The 17,157-nt window shown below is 40.9% G+C and overlaps 1 protein-coding gene across 2 annotated transcripts in view; it reads right to left on the bottom strand.

Annotated features, from left to right (window-relative positions):
* Positions 1-7,593: 7,593 nt before the first annotated feature.
* abca1a (ATP-binding cassette, sub-family A (ABC1), member 1A) overlaps positions 7,594-17,157 on the bottom strand; it is a 52,143-nt gene continuing 42,579 nt past the window's right edge. For both annotated transcript variants that reach the window (XM_056247227.1, XM_056247226.1), the window contains exons 36-50: positions 16,011-16,180; positions 15,741-15,918; positions 15,544-15,659; positions 14,930-15,074; positions 14,667-14,790; positions 13,168-13,297; positions 12,947-13,067; positions 12,766-12,828; positions 12,548-12,654; positions 12,218-12,359; positions 11,998-12,132; positions 11,146-11,249; positions 9,326-9,418; positions 9,006-9,249; positions 7,594-7,753 (exon numbers count right to left, since the gene is read on the bottom strand). In XM_056247227.1, coding sequence (XP_056103202.1) covers positions 7,613-7,753; positions 9,006-9,249; positions 9,326-9,418; positions 11,146-11,249; positions 11,998-12,132; positions 12,218-12,359; positions 12,548-12,654; positions 12,766-12,828; positions 12,947-13,067; positions 13,168-13,297; positions 14,667-14,790; positions 14,930-15,074; positions 15,544-15,659; positions 15,741-15,918; positions 16,011-16,180 — 2,013 coding nt within the window. In that variant the 3' untranslated portion in view covers positions 7,594-7,612. The remainder of the gene's footprint in view (positions 7,754-9,005; positions 9,250-9,325; positions 9,419-11,145; positions 11,250-11,997; positions 12,133-12,217; positions 12,360-12,547; positions 12,655-12,765; positions 12,829-12,946; positions 13,068-13,167; positions 13,298-14,666; positions 14,791-14,929; positions 15,075-15,543; positions 15,660-15,740; positions 15,919-16,010; positions 16,181-17,157) is intronic.

Here is a 17,157-nt window from a genome sequence, read left to right on the forward strand (position 1 = left end):
TTATTTTTCGCAGTTGTTTAAATCATAGCTGTCAGTTATTTTTCGCAGTTGTTTAAATCATAGCTGCCTGTCAGTGTCCGTTTTTTCCCGGTTTCTCACGTATTTGAGCTGTTTTCCCGCTGTCTTCCCGTTTTAGTATTTCCCGTAAAATATCCCGTATTTTTACGTTCTGATTGTGTTAACTCAGAACACGCAACTATCTGTGTGGCTTGCACTTGGGTTGCTAGACCTCCAGTAAAGTAGCCTACTCGGTCTTGCAACGTCATTTTTGCCGCGCGCACCTTCGTGCTCGTGCGGACCATTTTTTACAGTCTATGGTGCGGACGCGTCGAGTGTCAGCGCACGCTTTGATCGGTAAAGGGGCACAGACCTCTCCCGAATCATCTCCAGCAGTAGCAGCCTCGAAGCACCACTAACTCCGTTTCCCTCGTAAGCTGATAGGCTATTAGTATTTCAACAGGTCTCTATGATAAAAAAATGTTTGTAAAAAAATATTTTAATAACACGGTTTTGGCGGTTATAGAGTTCTAATGACGGTGTTCAACTATAACCATCGGTCTCGGTTATAATAACCGTCACACCCCTAACACACACACACACACACACTGTCTCTTTCTACCTCTCTCTTTCTCACACACACACACACACACACACACACACACACACACACACACACACACACACTGTCTTTCTCACACACACACACTGTCTTTCTCACACACACTGTCTCGTTCTCTCGCTCTCTCTCTCTCTCTCTCTCTCTCTCTCTCTCTCTCTCTCTCTCTCTCTCTCTCTCTCTCTCTCTCTCTCTCTCTCTCTCTCTCACACACACACACACACACACACTGTCTCTTTGACTCTTTCTCTCTCACATGTAGTTATAAACTCAGACCCTCTGGGGACCAAGAACGCGCCCGCGTTTTGTGTACACTCACATTAACATCAAAACCTTGTGGTTTTTTTTAAAATAAATATAATAAACAGGGTGCGCTTTCAGCTCACTCTGTCTCCGCAAAAATCTTTCTGAAACATGTCTGGAAAATGAACGGAAACTCTGCTAATACTTATCACACAAACATGAAACATACGTCTAAAGAACGCTTTAAATTTCTACTTTTAAATAAAACAATTCACATTTAAAACAAATATTCTCCTGCAATGTAATCTGTCTGAAACTAAAGAGAAGTACAGTTTCTCCTGTCTCAGCTCATTATCGTTAATTTGTTCACACCCACTCGCAGAGCGCGCTATTCATAAGATAATGTGTTGAGGCCATTTGCAAAATAGATAAACGCCCCCAGGCAAATGCTGTAAACGCACTATATTTTTTAGTCAGATTAAGATTCGTCTTGCGTGGCTATGAGGAATAATCCTGGGACATTTAATACAGAAGTGCTGGTTTATTTTCACTTCGAGGAGGAGCAACAGATTCAGCTGAGAACTGTAAGTGTTTTATGCAAGTGCTTTGTTCTAATCGCGATATAGAATAACGTTAGTGTCTGTAAACGGAAAAATAGCATACTGTTTAAATGTGAATCATGTTTCTCTCTGTGAGTGTGTGTAAATGAATGAATGAACGCACAGATACGCACTGTTACAGACGAAATAAAGACACAATTTCATTGACTAGTTTTGGATAAAGTTTTTCAAATCAAATAAGCATCAAATAAGCTTCAAATAAGCTTCAAAATAAAGACATCAGCTTTTGTTAGGAGTTTCTGGGGATAGAAGTGTCCAGACGTATGCACCCTGTATTTTAAAGAAGAACATTTAATTATTTGCGATACATTATTCATTCACAAAGAATTCAGGGACATTATTCACGTCCCTAAAGGTTAGAGTTTTCCTCATTTTTTAATTAAGGCATTAAGATTTTTTTATTCCTCTTTTTAGTCAACTCTAGCATGGGTGTGTTCTCTTCTAATTCTAAGCAGTGTGTGTGTGTGTATATATATATATATATATATATATATATATATATATATATATATATATATATATATATATATATATATATATATATATATATATATATATATATCCTATAATTAAAAAGCTATTTTAACCAGAAAAATCTACAATGCATGCCCAAAGTCGTGCAGCCGTATAGTTTCTCTTGATATCAGTCCTGCTGACTTCAACATTCACAGGAGACTGTAATGAAAAATCAAACACCTTGGAAATGACAGGTATTGTTACATGTGTGTCCTGTGTTTCCCCCCGTCATTGTGATTTGGTTGAGTCCTGTGTTTCCCCCGTTCTTTGTGTATTTGGTTCAGTCCTGTTTCCAGTTTCCCGCTCCTCGTTAGTGTTTAGTTTATTCACCTGTGTCTAGTTCATTTGCCCCAGCTGTGCCTTGTTTCCCTAATCTGTTCTCTGTCTATGTAAACCCTGTGTTCTCCCTCACTCCTGGTCGGTTCTCGTTTATGTAACGTTGATGTTAGGTGTGTTATCCTCTGCCCGTCTGCCTGTCTGTATCCGTTTGTTGTTTTGCTTTATTTAAAGTAAAGTCTATTGTTTTTGGAAATCCTGATCTCCTCGTCTTCCTCTGCCTACACCAACCGTAACAGAAGAACCGACCACAAAAATGGACGACCAGATGGAGGCTTTCCTCTTTGACCAAAATGGGGCCTCACTGGAGGAATTCACAGAGGTATATCTTCACCTGCACCAGGACGTGGGAGGAAGATTTCCTTAAACAGCGGTTCTGGAGAGGTTTGGATGATCCCTTAGCCCAGATACTGTTGCTCGATGACCTACATCTACCATTCTCGGAGTTTCTGGACAGGGCGCTTTGGGTCTGTGGTTCATCCCTCACGGTAACATCAGTCCAGCCAGAGACCGTCCAGCCAGAGACCGTCCGTTCAGAGCAGCCTGCACCGCAGCTTCACGTCGCCTGCCCGCCAGAGCCTGAGCCCGTCGCCTGCCCGCCAGAGCCTGAGCCCGTCGCCTGCCCGCCAGAGCCTGAGCCCGTCGCCTGCCCGCCAGAGCCTGAGCCCGTCGCCTGCCCGCCAGAGCCTGAGCCCGTCGCCTGCCCGCCAGAGCCTGAGCCCGTCGCCTGCCCGTTAGAGACTGTGCACACCACACGTAAGTCCACTCAAGAGGAGACTGCTTTGATTGTGATGTCTACGGCGATTTTGTGTGTGTGGGCTACACACACATCAGTTCTGGCCCATGCATCCAGTCCTCCCGAGCCTTCTCCGCTGGTTCCGTCCAGCCCAGCCGAGCCTTCACAGCCGGTTCCATCCAGCCCAGCCAAGCCCGCACCACTGGTTCCGTCCAGCCCAGCCAAGCCCGCACCGCTGGTTCCGTCCAGCCCAGCCAAGCCCTCATCGCTGGTTCCGTCCAGCCCAGCCAAGCCCGCACAGCTGGTCACGTCCAGCCCTGCCGAGCCTGAGCTTCCCTGCAGCCCTGCCGAGCCTGAGCTTCCCTGCAGCCCTGCCGAGCCTGAGCTTCCCTGCAGCCCTGCCGAGCCTGAGCTTCCCTGCAGCCCTGCCGAGCCTGAGCTTCCCTGCAGCCCTGCCGAGCCTGAGCTTCCCTGCAGCCCTGCCGAGCCTGAGCTTCCCTGCAGCCCTGCCGAGCCTGAGCTTCCCTGCAGCCCTGCCGAGCCTGAGCTTCCCTGCAGCCCTGCCGAGCCTGAGCTTCCCTGCACGCCTGCCGAGCCTGAGCTTCCCTGCACGCCTGCCGAGCCTGAGCTTCCCTGCACGCCTGCCGAGCCGGAGCTTCCCTGCACGCCTGCCGAGCCGGAGCTTCCCTGCACGCCTGCCGAGCCGGAGCTTCCCCGCACGCCTGCCGAGCCGGAGCTTCCCTGCGCGTCTGCCGAGCCAGAGCCTTCTCCGCTGGTCCCGTCCAGTCCTCCCGAGCCTTCTCTGCTGGTCCCGTCCAGTCCTCCCGAGCCTTCTCCGCTGGTCCCGTCCAGTCCTCCCGTGCCTTCTCCGCTGGTCCCGTCCAGTTCCCCCAAGCCTGTCTCTGAACCCGTCACTCCCCCCAAGAAAATTTTGGGGGGGGGGATATAAGCCACCCTGGCCACCTGAAGTGGCCTCTCCACCCTGGCCACCTGAAGTGGCCTCTCCACCCTGGCCACCTGAAGTGGCCTCTCCACCCTGGCCACCTGAAGTGGCCTCTCCACCCTGGCCACCTGAAGTGGCCTCTCCACCCTGGCCACCTGAAGTGGCCTCTCCACCCTGGCCACCTGAAGTGGCCTCTCCACCCTGGCCTCCTGAAGTGGCCTCTCCACCCTGGCCACCCGAGGGAAAGTCTCCACCCTGGCCACCCGAGGGAAAGTCTCCACCCTGGCCTCCTGCACGTCCTGCTCCGCCCTGGCCTCCTGCACGTCCTGCTCCGCCCTGGCCTCCTGCATGTCCTGCTCCGCCCTGGAGGCTTCCTGCTCAGGGTAGGCCACGCCCTCGTCAGCCTCCAGGGCGCCCGCCCCCCCACCCCTATTGAAGTTATACGGCGCGAGGACGCGCCTTTTTGGAGGGGGCGTTATGTTACATGTGTGTCCTGTGTTTCCCCCCGTCATTGTGATTTGGTTGAGTCCTGTGTTTCCCCCGTTCTTTGTGTATTTGGTTCAGTCCTGTTTCCAGTTTCCCGCTCCTCGTTAGTGTTTAGTTTATTCACCTGTGTCTAGTTCATTTGCCCCAGCTGTGCCTTGTTTCCCTAATCTGTTCTCTGTCTATGTAAACCCTGTGTTCTCCCTCACTCCTGGTCGGTTCTCGTTTATGTAACGTTGATGTTAGGTGTGTTATCCTCTGCCCGTCTGCCTGTCTGTATCCGTTTGTTGTTTTGCTTTATTTAAAGTAAAGTCTATTGTTTTTGGAAATCCTGATCTCCTCGTCTTCCTCTGCCTACACCAACCGTAACAGGTATGTACTATGTTTCAGGAATGGGACAATGCTGTGTGACTGTGCAAGCCTCTGTATTTAGATCAGTGTGTTTACTAATGTGCTTTTTTGTCCTTTGTTGTGTATCTTTGGATTATGTTGTGTTGTAAATAAATCCAAACAATCTAAAAGCCATTCTTTTTTAAATCTCCTCATTCTTTGTGCAAGGCTCCTCGTAATGGGGCCTGATAGCACCTAATAGGGCCATTATGGGAGGGTCTTTGTCTTTCTCAGGTGTGAAATACCATACATATTAATGAGAGATCACGCCTCCTCGCATAAAGCTTTCTCACACTAAACACGTCATACACATTATAAAAGACTTTATTGACTTATCTGAATGAGTAGTCAGGATGATTCTCACATAGTTTTGGAGCAAATATTCTAGACTATGTGATACAATTTTCAAAAGTCATGTGAAGAAATAATCAATATGTGTTTTGTGGCCTTATTTCAGAAACTTTTATTTTTAAGTTTTTCAATAACCATGCATAAATAATATTCTCTCAAAAATACAAACATGTACATACATGTTGTTCACAGATTATGGTAGCCCCGTTTGTGCTATATAGAGTGAATTTACACCTTTGCCATTAACATGTTTATAAATAACTGAAAAAAGCACAAATGTCAGTGCATGTCAAAACATCCCAAGGGCCCCAAAAAACCCTTGGTCCCCAGAGGGTTAATGATTAGTGCTTTTTTTTTAAGTTTGTGGGTAAGAATCATGTAAAAAAAAAAAAAATCCCTTATTTTGGGGATGGATTCCGGGAAATCTCCCTTATTTTCAATGTTCAATGTTGACAGCTATCCCCATCCTCGGGTCATTTTGACCCGATAATCATTTTCTTGTCTTTTCTTTTTTTAAAATTGAGTGTTTATTGGAGTGGCGGGGCAGAGACACTCAATGACTTTTTGAGTTGTTTTAAAAAAATTTTTTTGCATGTAATGGAGTTATTTAGTATTTAAGATAAATAATCTGAAGAGTGTGTTATATAATTTAATTTACATTAAAATTATTGACGGAAAATAATACAAATGAAATGATATCAGCTTTCTGGACAAAAAAAAATGATTAAAGTATATTAAAAGTATAATTAGTACACAAGTAAAGGTACAGTTTAAGGCAAGCTAACAAGCAAACTTTGTTTTGTCTTAATTTCCTTTACTATTATTTATTAATTTATTCCAGAACAGTTAAAAAAAAAGGACACACAAGTGACTGAAATAGCTTTTTTAATATTTAAAATGTAAACACATACATTGTAACACAGAAAATAATGGCCATGGTGGGACATCTGAAATCGTCTATTAATCTGTTGTTAAACACAAAACATCCTGTTTGTGAATTATGAATATCACGACCAGTTTAACATCGACTGTCATATAAAGTGCTTCAGTTTTGGACCAAAGACGAAACTTTTTTTTTTGCTTCTTCTTCCACTTCATCAAATGTGCAGCGGGGGATTGTTGCTTATTTTCTGAGGGCGTTTGTCTAAAGAGCACCGCATGGATTTGGAAATGAGACTCACCTCATTGCTTTTGGTCACTTCACGCTGTAGGCGAACAACAAGAGAGCATTGGTCGAGATCGCGAACGTAAAGTTAAACTAAGGATTGACACAGAATAAAGAGGCACATCCTGAGTTATTAACTATGGCCAATGAATGTCATTTCCAGGTAAAGATGTAGCTCTTGTTTTTTTTTTAAGGCCCTATTGTAGGCTACAACGAAACTTCAAATCATATGGTGTATAGACAACAACAACAACAACAACAAAAATGTAACATTTAGTCGCCCTGTTGAGGGCCACTAGCATAATATCCAACACCGGCGACAACTGGGTTGCTTGATAATACGTTCGTTTGGAAAGATTTGAAAACCACTTGACCAGTTTTGGCACGGACATGATTTGATTCTGTACAGTTTCACGATATGAACTCGCCTCAGTTTTGAACACGATAATGAATCTCCCAGTGAAGTCCAACCGAAACCCTCCTCGAGATCAGCGACCATCCGTTTGATACCCACACAGAAATACTTCAGGATAACGAAAGCCAGAACATGCTTGAGCTTACAATGGCGTCCTTAAACACGGCATCCATGTAAAGCATGCAAGAAACTCCCAAAGTCATCCGCAAAAAAAAAAAAGTGTGCTCAACGCTTCTGGTGTCCTTTCTAGTCCATTAGCGGAGTGTTGTTTTTCAAGACCCCACACTTGCAAACACTTGACAACAATAGATTGCACATCATTGCATCAAAATATCATTTGAGTATAGCTTTAAAAATGCACATCTAAAAAATAAAGTACAAGGACCGAGAAGAGTTGCTGAAATGCAAAAGTTTGAAGCCTGTACTAAATGAGGAGATGAAGTCGGCCCTGAATTAGACATCTCGTTGGCAGTGTCCGATTGATATTTTTCCGATAGAAACCCCGCAGACGTCCTGTCAATCAAACATTCACGTTCAGCTTCAAGTTTTCCTCGCGTTCACCGTGACGGAGGAGCAATAAGCACCAGGCTCAGCCTCGCCGTCATCGGCCTTTTAATACAATTTCTTCTTCTTTTTTTTTTTTTGCATTGATTTGCATTGATTTGCTTCAGTAGTGTGTTTCAGGTCCAGTGCCCGCTTGTGAGCACACACACACACAGCTGAAATAGGACAAAACAACTAAAAAGTAGTACAAAAACAAATGACACACTCCCGCAGAGGTGTATTTTGAATGGCGGGTCACACCACTGACTCCTGGGCCTTCTGGTCTACGAGGAAGGCGTTCAGTTGAGAAATGTCCACAACGGCGTCGTGTTTGTTCATGGAAATGTCTTTTAAGTGGTCCTCGTCCGTTTGGTCCTTGGCAAAATTGACAAATACCTGAAATGAGCACACAAATATATAATAAGTTACAGCGGATGGTGTTTTTTTTTTTTTTTTTTTTTGAGGTGTTTCGTTCTTTTGCGAACTTCCGTTTTTGTTCTCTGATTTACACAACCGTTTAAAAGTTTGGGTTGGGAAAGATTTTTCTTGAAAGAAATCTCTTTTGTTCACCAAGACTGCATTTATTTGATCAAAAACACAGGCATTTTAAATTATAATATTTCATAATATTGCTGTTTTTACTGTTTTATATTTGAACATATTGTGAGATGTAATTTATTCCTGTGATCAAAGCTGAATTTTCAGCATCAGTCTTCAGTTTCACATGATCCTTCAGAAATCACTCTAATATGATCATTTGAGGATCAAAAAACATGTCGAAACAGTCATGATGCTTCATACTTTTGGGGGAACTGATTTTTCAGGATTCTATGATGAACAAAGTTCTGAAGAACAGCATTATAAATGTCTTTACTGTCACTTCTGATAAATGTAATGCATCCTTGCTGAGTAAAAGTATTAAAGGGATAGTTCGCCCAAAAATGAAAGTTTTTCATTTTAGTTCGCCCTTATGTCTTTCCAAACCCGTAAGGCTTCTGAAGATGAACGAAAGTCTTACGGTTTGGAACGACACGAGGGCGAGAAATTTATGAGGACAGAATTTTTATTTCTTTTAAATAAATGTTTTTAATGGTAGTAGTCAACAAATAATTTTGCAATATTTCTGTGAATTTCTGAATTTATGTTATGCAAAATGCTCAAAAAGTGCACTTTTAAATCTATATGGCATCGAATATCCCATAAAACAATAGGGGTGTAACAATATATTGTGTCACAATATATCACAATACAAAAATGCAACAATATGTAATGTATAAAATGCAATGGGGGAATATTTGTGGGTCCTGATAATGCCAAATATCTGATGTTACCAGTAATAGTGGCCAACATTATTTTAAATATATCTAGTCAGTGACTGAGTGCAATATTCGACTAAAATAATTCTGTATTTTCAGCTTCAGAATCATGAATATTGTAAGTCTGGTGTCTCTGTTGTCCTGTGCTTTGGGTTTCCAGCACCAAGTCCAAAATATTCATTTACACCCACAATGTAAAACCAAATTTTGCATTTAAATCAACAGTGCATTTTTTTGTTAACCTTTTACCATAGATCGTATCGTGATATCTATCGATCACCGTGACATGAGTATCGTTACACCCCTACTAAACAATCTTGAAGCGTTCTTACTTGGTCTAAAGTGGTCTGTGTGACGGAGTAGTCCTCGATGTGGAGCTGCTCTTTGTTCTTGGAGAGGATGTTGAAGATGCGTGCGAGGGAGGTGAGCGAGGAGGGCAGCTGGTACTGCAGCATGTTCCTGTGCTTCTCCTTCAGGGTGCTGCCCGGCAGCTCCCGCTCGATGAACTCCATCACCGGCTCCAGCCGCGGATCGGCTCCCGCCACCCGCAGGATGATGGTGTACCCGTCACCGAACCTGGAGCAGGAGCGCAGGGCTCAGTAAACCCATTCAAACAATACATTCTCTGGGGTGAATCAAAAAAAGGTCTAACCTGTTCTTTAAGTGCTGCACACTGCCCAGGCAGCGAAACCTGCCGTTCACCATGATGGCCATACGAGTGCAGAGAGCTTCACACTCCTCCATACTGCAGGAGAAACAGCAAAGCCAAGGATATAATACAACATTATGCTTTTTAGGGCTGGGTGGTCAGTGTTGGGAAAGTTCACTTTCTACATGAACTAGTTAAAAATTCAGTTCACAAATTTTAAAATGAACTAGTTCAGTTCATAGTTCATACTTCAAAATTTTGAACTAAGTTCACAGTTCCAAAAAATTAACTAGTTCATAGTTCTTTTTTTCCATATGTTGCTGCGAGCTATTTTATTATTATTATTATTATTATTGCCACAGCCCATATACAACCACAGACAGCAATTATTTTATCGGCGGGCAAAGTTTGCACAGAAATGTACGATTTTTGAGGAATGTATGACCTTGTCATAAAACTCGTTTAAATGATCATACGACGCCTCCTCGATGCTTTATCGACTACATGCTGCTTTTTGTCTTGATGACGTTTTAGCCGGGTTTTCGCCTGGAAGGCTCTATAGAAATCTGGCACCCTATTGAACGAAGTTAAACTGAGAGAGCGTGCGTTCACAGACACCAGAATGAATGAGTTCACAGTAACGTTCTTCATCAGGCAGTAATTCATTACGTTCAGTTCACGTTCGGCCAAAATATGAACGAGTTCATGAACTATCCTTCAATGAACGGCGCGTTCAGGCACAACACTGTGGGTGGTATAGCGATATCGCGGCGTGGATAGAAAGTGTCTATTGTTAGAGATTTAGCTAAATCTTTTATAAAGCGGTGTGTAAATATATCCGCACTGCTACGTTATTGATGAAGAAACATGCATGAAAGAGAAAATAAAGAGCGAGACATGCATGATGTTAAAAAGAGTTAAGCGCAATAACAACTAAAACCGCAAAACTTTTTATGCGTTTTTATTGTTAATTTACACGTTCGAAGTGCAAGTTTTTGAAAACTATACCGTTATCGTGTCTGAGTTAACTACAAAAACGCGAATTTGTGAAACATGTAGTGAAACACGTAGTTGTGTACGTGTTTCTTTACAATGCGACATCGCCATCTACTGGCCTGGCAGCAGAATACAGCGTTTTTAGTCACTTTCATGGATCCATGTGAACAGGGATAGTTTTGACAATGTTGTCACCTGTGCGCCAAAAACGCAAAGGTAAAACGTTTCCTTGATTATTACATTGTTGTCGTGTAAACAACCTAAGACAGCATGCGATCCTGAATTCAGTTCTCTGTCGCGGCTTATTGCGCCTGACCGCTCAAATACACATACAGTTATGTCAAAATAACCATCGTGTGGAGTATTCACTTAACACAGTCGGTTATGTCTTAAGTGAACGTACACAGTTGGGTGAAAACCGCATGTATGTCAGTATATTAGATCTGTGTGTTCGGTCTTAAAGTGACAGTAGCCTAATATTCCTGCTGGTGTCTGCATCATTAAAGTGAATCAAACCACAAAAGAGAAAATCCCTCACTGCTCTTGACTGAATAACTTTTGTTGCGTTAATAAAAATCTCATATTTTATACATATAGGGAAGACTATGCTGTATATACATTTAATTATTAGTATTTCTAACTACATAAAAATACTGTGCCTGAAAAACTTTACATCATACTTTATATTATTTGTATCTTTGTTCTAATAACAAAAATTAAATAATAAAAATAACTATATCGTGATTTATATCGTTATCGTGAAATAAAATTTCTCATATGGTGAACTAAGATTTTGGTCGCCCCTAATGCTTGTCTTCCTTTCTCACCTGTGTGAGGTCAGAACGACCGAGCGTCCCTCTTTAATGATGCTGAGGATGCAGTTCCACAAGGCTCGCCGGGCTTTGGGGTCCATCCCAGTGGTGGGTTCGTCCTGTAACAACAGCGACAGCCAGGTTAACCGTCGCCCACAAATTCAGCAGGAAACACAAGCAGAACACCATAAAGAGAGGGAAGAGCGTGAGCATGTTTGCTGATTCTGACTGACGGGCACCAGAAAAGTGGAGCGCTGCGCTGACTCGCTGGAACTGCTAAGTGTAACCCGGTTTCATGGGAATTAAACACTTCACAGCGTATTAAAAATGTGGCAAGATCTGGGTATCGCTTTTGTTCTGGGAAAAAGAGGCCTGCTAGGCGGCCAATCCGAGGACTGTTACACAACAGCGCTGATCTAAACTGGAATGAATGTCACAAGATCTTTTCTTGAAATGCAGATGACCTATATACACCCTTACGCATGGTTTTTGAGTATGAAAGTGCTTTTTGAATTCAGCATATTAACCGTGCACAGGGTTTGCTCTGGTTTTGCTCCAATTAGATGGTTTCATGCTCTTGACAGCCAAAAATTCACCTCGCAAAACACATTGTGGTTGGTATAAAACATGTTAATGTGACATTTTTGCCTTTCATTTAAATGCTGCTAATCTAATTTTGTATTTTGCATTTCATTTCGCTTTTATTTGTTATGCTATACTTTCCTATGCACAATTGTATAGTTGCATTTGCATTTTATTATTCACATGAAGCCTTGTTTTTCCCTGTTCTCCATGTGTGATGCACTAGTAGAAAACCACTGGCTTAAACGAACACAAAGTTGGATAGTTTATTATCTACACACTCACCAAGAACACCACTGGCGGTCCTCCAATGAGTGCCATTGCGGTGGAAAGCTTCCTCATGTTTCCCCCGCTGTAGCTTCCAGCCGCTTTGTCTACATACTTCATCAGGCCCAGTTTACGAATGCCCCAATCCGCCACCTGCGACAAACAAACAACCAATCAGATCCCTCGATAATCAGCTGCAACACTAGACTTTCCCTTTCAAGGACAGCTAAAGACTGACCTCGCACACTTCTTTCTCGGGGACGCCTCGCAGGATGGCGTAAAACTCCAGGTGTTCTCGGCCGGTCAGCAGGTCGTTGATGGCGTCAAACTGCGGGCAGTAGCCCATTTTCTGATGCACTTCATCAATCTCTGTCAGCACGCTGCAGAAAACAAGCCAAGAGATTGCTATTATTATAAAAAAGGTCACTAAAAACACATTTTTGAAATGTTATGTGCATACTATGCACGATAGAAGACAATGTTAGAATACTAACATATCGACGACCTCAAAAATGGGCTCTTATTTATAGTATTAGGAAAGCATTAAATCAGTAGCATGCTGTTTAACCTTTTTCCCGCCAAGTAAGCGTCTCCACTAGAGACGACCGAATCTCCTGTGAGCATCTTGAAGGTGCTTGTCTTTCCAGCTCCGTTCACACCGAGCAACCCGAAACACTGGTGGAAAAGCATAATGTCATCTAAACCATCATTCTAATCATACAAGACCAGCCCGACTAAACTAAAAACAGTTCTTCGTTAACTAAGAAGACTGATATATGATCTCACCTCTCCCGGTGGGATTCCCACACACAGTCTGTCAACAGCTGGCTTCTGCTTCCTCTTATACACCTGCAGAATGAGCAATAATATTATTATTTTACCTGAACAACAAAACTGATGCTGTGATTATTATGTGGCATAAGCTTGCCTGAGCCACCAATATATATATAAGTAAGATTTTGCCGACCTTGGTGAGTTGTCTGAGCTCCAGAATATCAGTCTGTCCTCCTCCACCCAGAATCCTCTGTCTTTCTCTGGCCACATCCTCATCCTCCTCTCCGATGGGCTTCAGCTTAGTGCTAATCGGCCTATTAATATCACAACGGAACATGTATTACATTCATTTAAAACAGATTTGACATATATTTCAAATTGCTTGGCACAGTGAGGGTATTAAAGTATTGTCACCTAGCCTTGATGCAGAAGCGGTACTGGATCAGGACGGTGATGCAGAAGAAAATCAATCCCTCTATGGCCATGGCAAAGAGATTCTTGCCCACCATGTCCCACGCCAGAGGAGAGCGGAATCGATTCTCACCTGGAAACATTCAGAAACATCATGTCAGAGGAAGCAGACCCAGAAAAACACTGCTATAGTCAGCTTACTAGGTTTTGGACATGAGCCAAGGTCTACAAACTACATTTTGTTACATTCGACTCTGATGTCTATCTTAGAATGAGATTTTGTGTAGAGGAAAACATATTTGAGCAGCTGCGATCCTAATGCTTTTCCATGGAAATGATCCAGGACATGTTATGTCTACAAAAAGATGTCACTTTGACCTGGGAGCCAAACCAAACCAACATCAGCGATTATGTAAACAATATCTGGGGGAAAACACTTTCAACTCTACTAAACTCAAAGCTAACAAAAATATGCTTTTCTAGCATTCCCATTAGGTTATGAAAATGTTGTGAACATTGAACATTCAAAACATCAATTTAAAAAATGTTGTTATGTGAAAGTACTATTTGATCATTTTGCAAACATTATGGGACTGTTACTTTTGAATGTTCTCTGAACATTTCGAAACAAGTAGTAACATTTAAAAACATTAGATGAACATCAAACTGAAATATTTCTGAAAAAATATCATGTTCCATGAACGATTTTACAAATTTTAAGAAGTCTATTTAATGCTCAACAAGGCTGCATTTATTTGATCAATAATACAGTAACATTATTACAATTTATAATAACTGTTTTCTATTTGAATATATTTTATAATGTAATTTATTCCTGTGATCAAAGCTGAATTTTCAGCATCATTACTCCAGTCTTCAGTGTCACATGATCCTTCAGAAATCACTCTAATATGATGATTTGATGCTCAAGAAACATTTCTGATTATTATCAGTAAAAACGGTTGTGCTGCTTCATATTTTTGTGGAAAGAATCCTATTTTTTTCCGGATTCTTTGATGAATAGAAAATTCATAAGAACAGCATGTATTTAAAACAGATTTTTTTAACACTATAAATGTCATGTTTGACCAATTTAATCCATCCTTGCTGAATAAAAGTATTAATATCTTTAAAAAAACAAAAAACTTTTCAATGTTAGTGTATACTAGACAATATACAAAAACACAAGACAAACATCCAACTAAAAAGTTTTAGATTTTTTTTTCCCATGAACGATTTTAAAATAATGTTTGTGATAACGTTTTGAGAACAGTGTTAAAGACCAGATAACTTTCTATTAGCGTTCCTGGAAGAACGTTGGTTCAGAACGTTAAGAGAACCTTGCCAGAACGTTCTAAGAACGTTTCCTGTTGGTTGTTCGGTTAGTGCAGTAATTCTAAATGGACATTCTAAAAAGAACATTTTACTATAAGATTTAAAAAAACAACAATTAGGATTTGATTGGCTAAACTGAATAATGTGTTTGTGGGAGTGGTACACACCAAATCTCTCCAGAGCGTCAGCCATAGCTTGGTTCTTCACCATGTCAATGAGACCCCTGCCCAGACAGAAGTGAGGGAAGATCAGGAACACGTTCTTCAAGATGTCGTTGATGCCTCCAATCTCCTGAAATAAAAAACGACAAGAAACAACCACAGTTAGTTTAGGGTTTCTTTTGAGGAGAGCTGAACCATTGTCATCACAAATTAAATCACATTAGTTAGAAGATATATAAAACAAGCACAGCTGAGAAATATGAACTTACATTGCTGCCAAAAAGCTCCAGGACAAATGTGGATACGCTGCCATTTATCCCAATGAGGATGTTAACGCTGGTCAACACCACATATGCTGTACTGGGAATCTTAAAGAAGAATGACGCTGGGTACATCAGGGGTGTTATGGACCACCTAGATGAACACAAAGAAACACACATATGACCAAAGCTTTCATAATAGTGACATATTTTTGGAGATGTTAACACGTAAAATCTGACATACACAAGCACTCAAACGTTTGGGGTTGGTGCGTTTTTTTGCTCTATTTAATTAATGCTCACCAATGCTGCGGGTATTTGATAAAAAAAATACAGTAATACTGTGAAATATTACATTTCTTCTATTTAAATGTATTTTAAAGTGTATTTTTTTCTTGTGCTGTCAAATTAAATGCATCCTTGGTAAATAAAATGATTCATATATTTCTAAGAAACAACCTTAATGACACCAATCTTTTCAACGGTACTGTAAACTAGATGGTAGGGGTGTAACGGGACATGCATTCTCAAACTGTGACGGCAGAAAGCGGCATCTTGTTCGCTTGCCTTATTTTACCATTACACCCCTACTAGATAGTAAGGCAATTTGTGGCCCATCTTACCCATAGAGCAACAGCAGGAGAGCAAGAACAGGAAGATTGGTGGAGGACACATAGGCCTCTTGTTGGAAACAGAGGAAGATAATGATGACCAGGGTCGCCGGGACAATGTAGTTGCACTAAAGCACAAAGATGTAATTGGTCAAAAGCCATTTGAACAGATTTTGAGTAAGGTGATATCATTTTTACAACACACTCACCATGTCCCAAACGAAGTTGGCTAGCCAGTAGAGGAAGGGCTGTACTCCGCTGATGAACTGCATGTGTTTGGCTTTATTCACTCTCTCCTGGATGAGGAACACCACAAAGCTAGCCGGGACGAAGGACATGGCGAATATGACGCAGATGGACACCAGCACGTCGACTGAGGTTGTCATTCTGGGAAGTCGATGGGATCAAAGGTCAGAGATGGAGACTGTGCAGGTACATGGGTTTGAGTGTGTGATCAGGGTGCGTTCAGCTTTACTTACAGCGCCACCTGAGAGAGCTGCTCTTTGGTGAGGTTGAGCGGATGGTTGAAAGCTTTGATGCCGAATTTGGAGCGCTCCGGGCCGGGGGGCAGATTAGCACGCAGGACGGCATTGTTCATGACATTGAGGAACGCTCCGATACTGTGCCAGCCCTTATTATTGAACCAGATCTGGAAGAGCACACAATCACGTCACTCTTCTTGCTCTTACAGCGCAACAAAAGCCCTTAAAGCTCCTTGACATTGTGCAATCATCAGTGTTTATGAGTTCTGGCATAATAATAGACTGTTCCATCTACAAAAATAGATAACTTTGGCCTCAACATTAAGAAAGCCTACAACGTGTCAGTTCACCTCGTGGATTTACACACACAAGATATACATATTTATTTTAAGTTATTTATGTACTTGTAGTTCTTTACTGTATTTATATAATGTGAATGTAAATATAATCATTATATATAATTAGGTCTAAGGTTCAATATTAGTAATAAAAAAACTTAAGAACTACAAGTAAATACATAAATAAAGGACAACAAATACATAATTAACTTACAAAAACAACAATTGAAATATATGAGATATATATAGTTATTTTAAGTCATTTGTGTACTTGCAGATTTGTATTATATATATATATATATATATATATATATATATATATTGTTAATATAAAGACCTACAAGTTTATAAACAACTTAAAAAAATAACAATTATATATTTATATATAAAATATCAATAATATTTGTAATTCAATAACTTAAGAACTACAAGTAAATAAATAAAGGACAACAAATACATAAATAACTTACAAAAACAACAATTGAAATATATGAGATATATATAGTTATTTTAAGTCATTTGTGTACTTGCAGATTTGTATTATATATATATATATATATATAATGTTAATATAAAGACCTACAAGTCTATAAACAACTTAAAATAATAACAATTATATATATATATATACATATATAATATCAATAATATTTGTAATTAAATAACTTAAGAACTACAAGTGTAATTTTAGATATACAACAATACATATATTGGCATTATTTATATATAAAAAATCCTTTAAAAATCTTAAAGACATAAATACCTTACAATAATTATATTGATTTTCTCTTGGACAATAACTTAAG

This window comes from Rhinichthys klamathensis, unplaced genomic scaffold (assembly GCF_029890125.1).
Source record: "Rhinichthys klamathensis goyatoka isolate OS25496 unplaced genomic scaffold, OSU_Roscu_1.1 h1tg000044l_1, whole genome shotgun sequence".
NCBI lineage: Eukaryota > Metazoa > Chordata > Actinopteri > Cypriniformes > Leuciscidae > Rhinichthys > Rhinichthys klamathensis.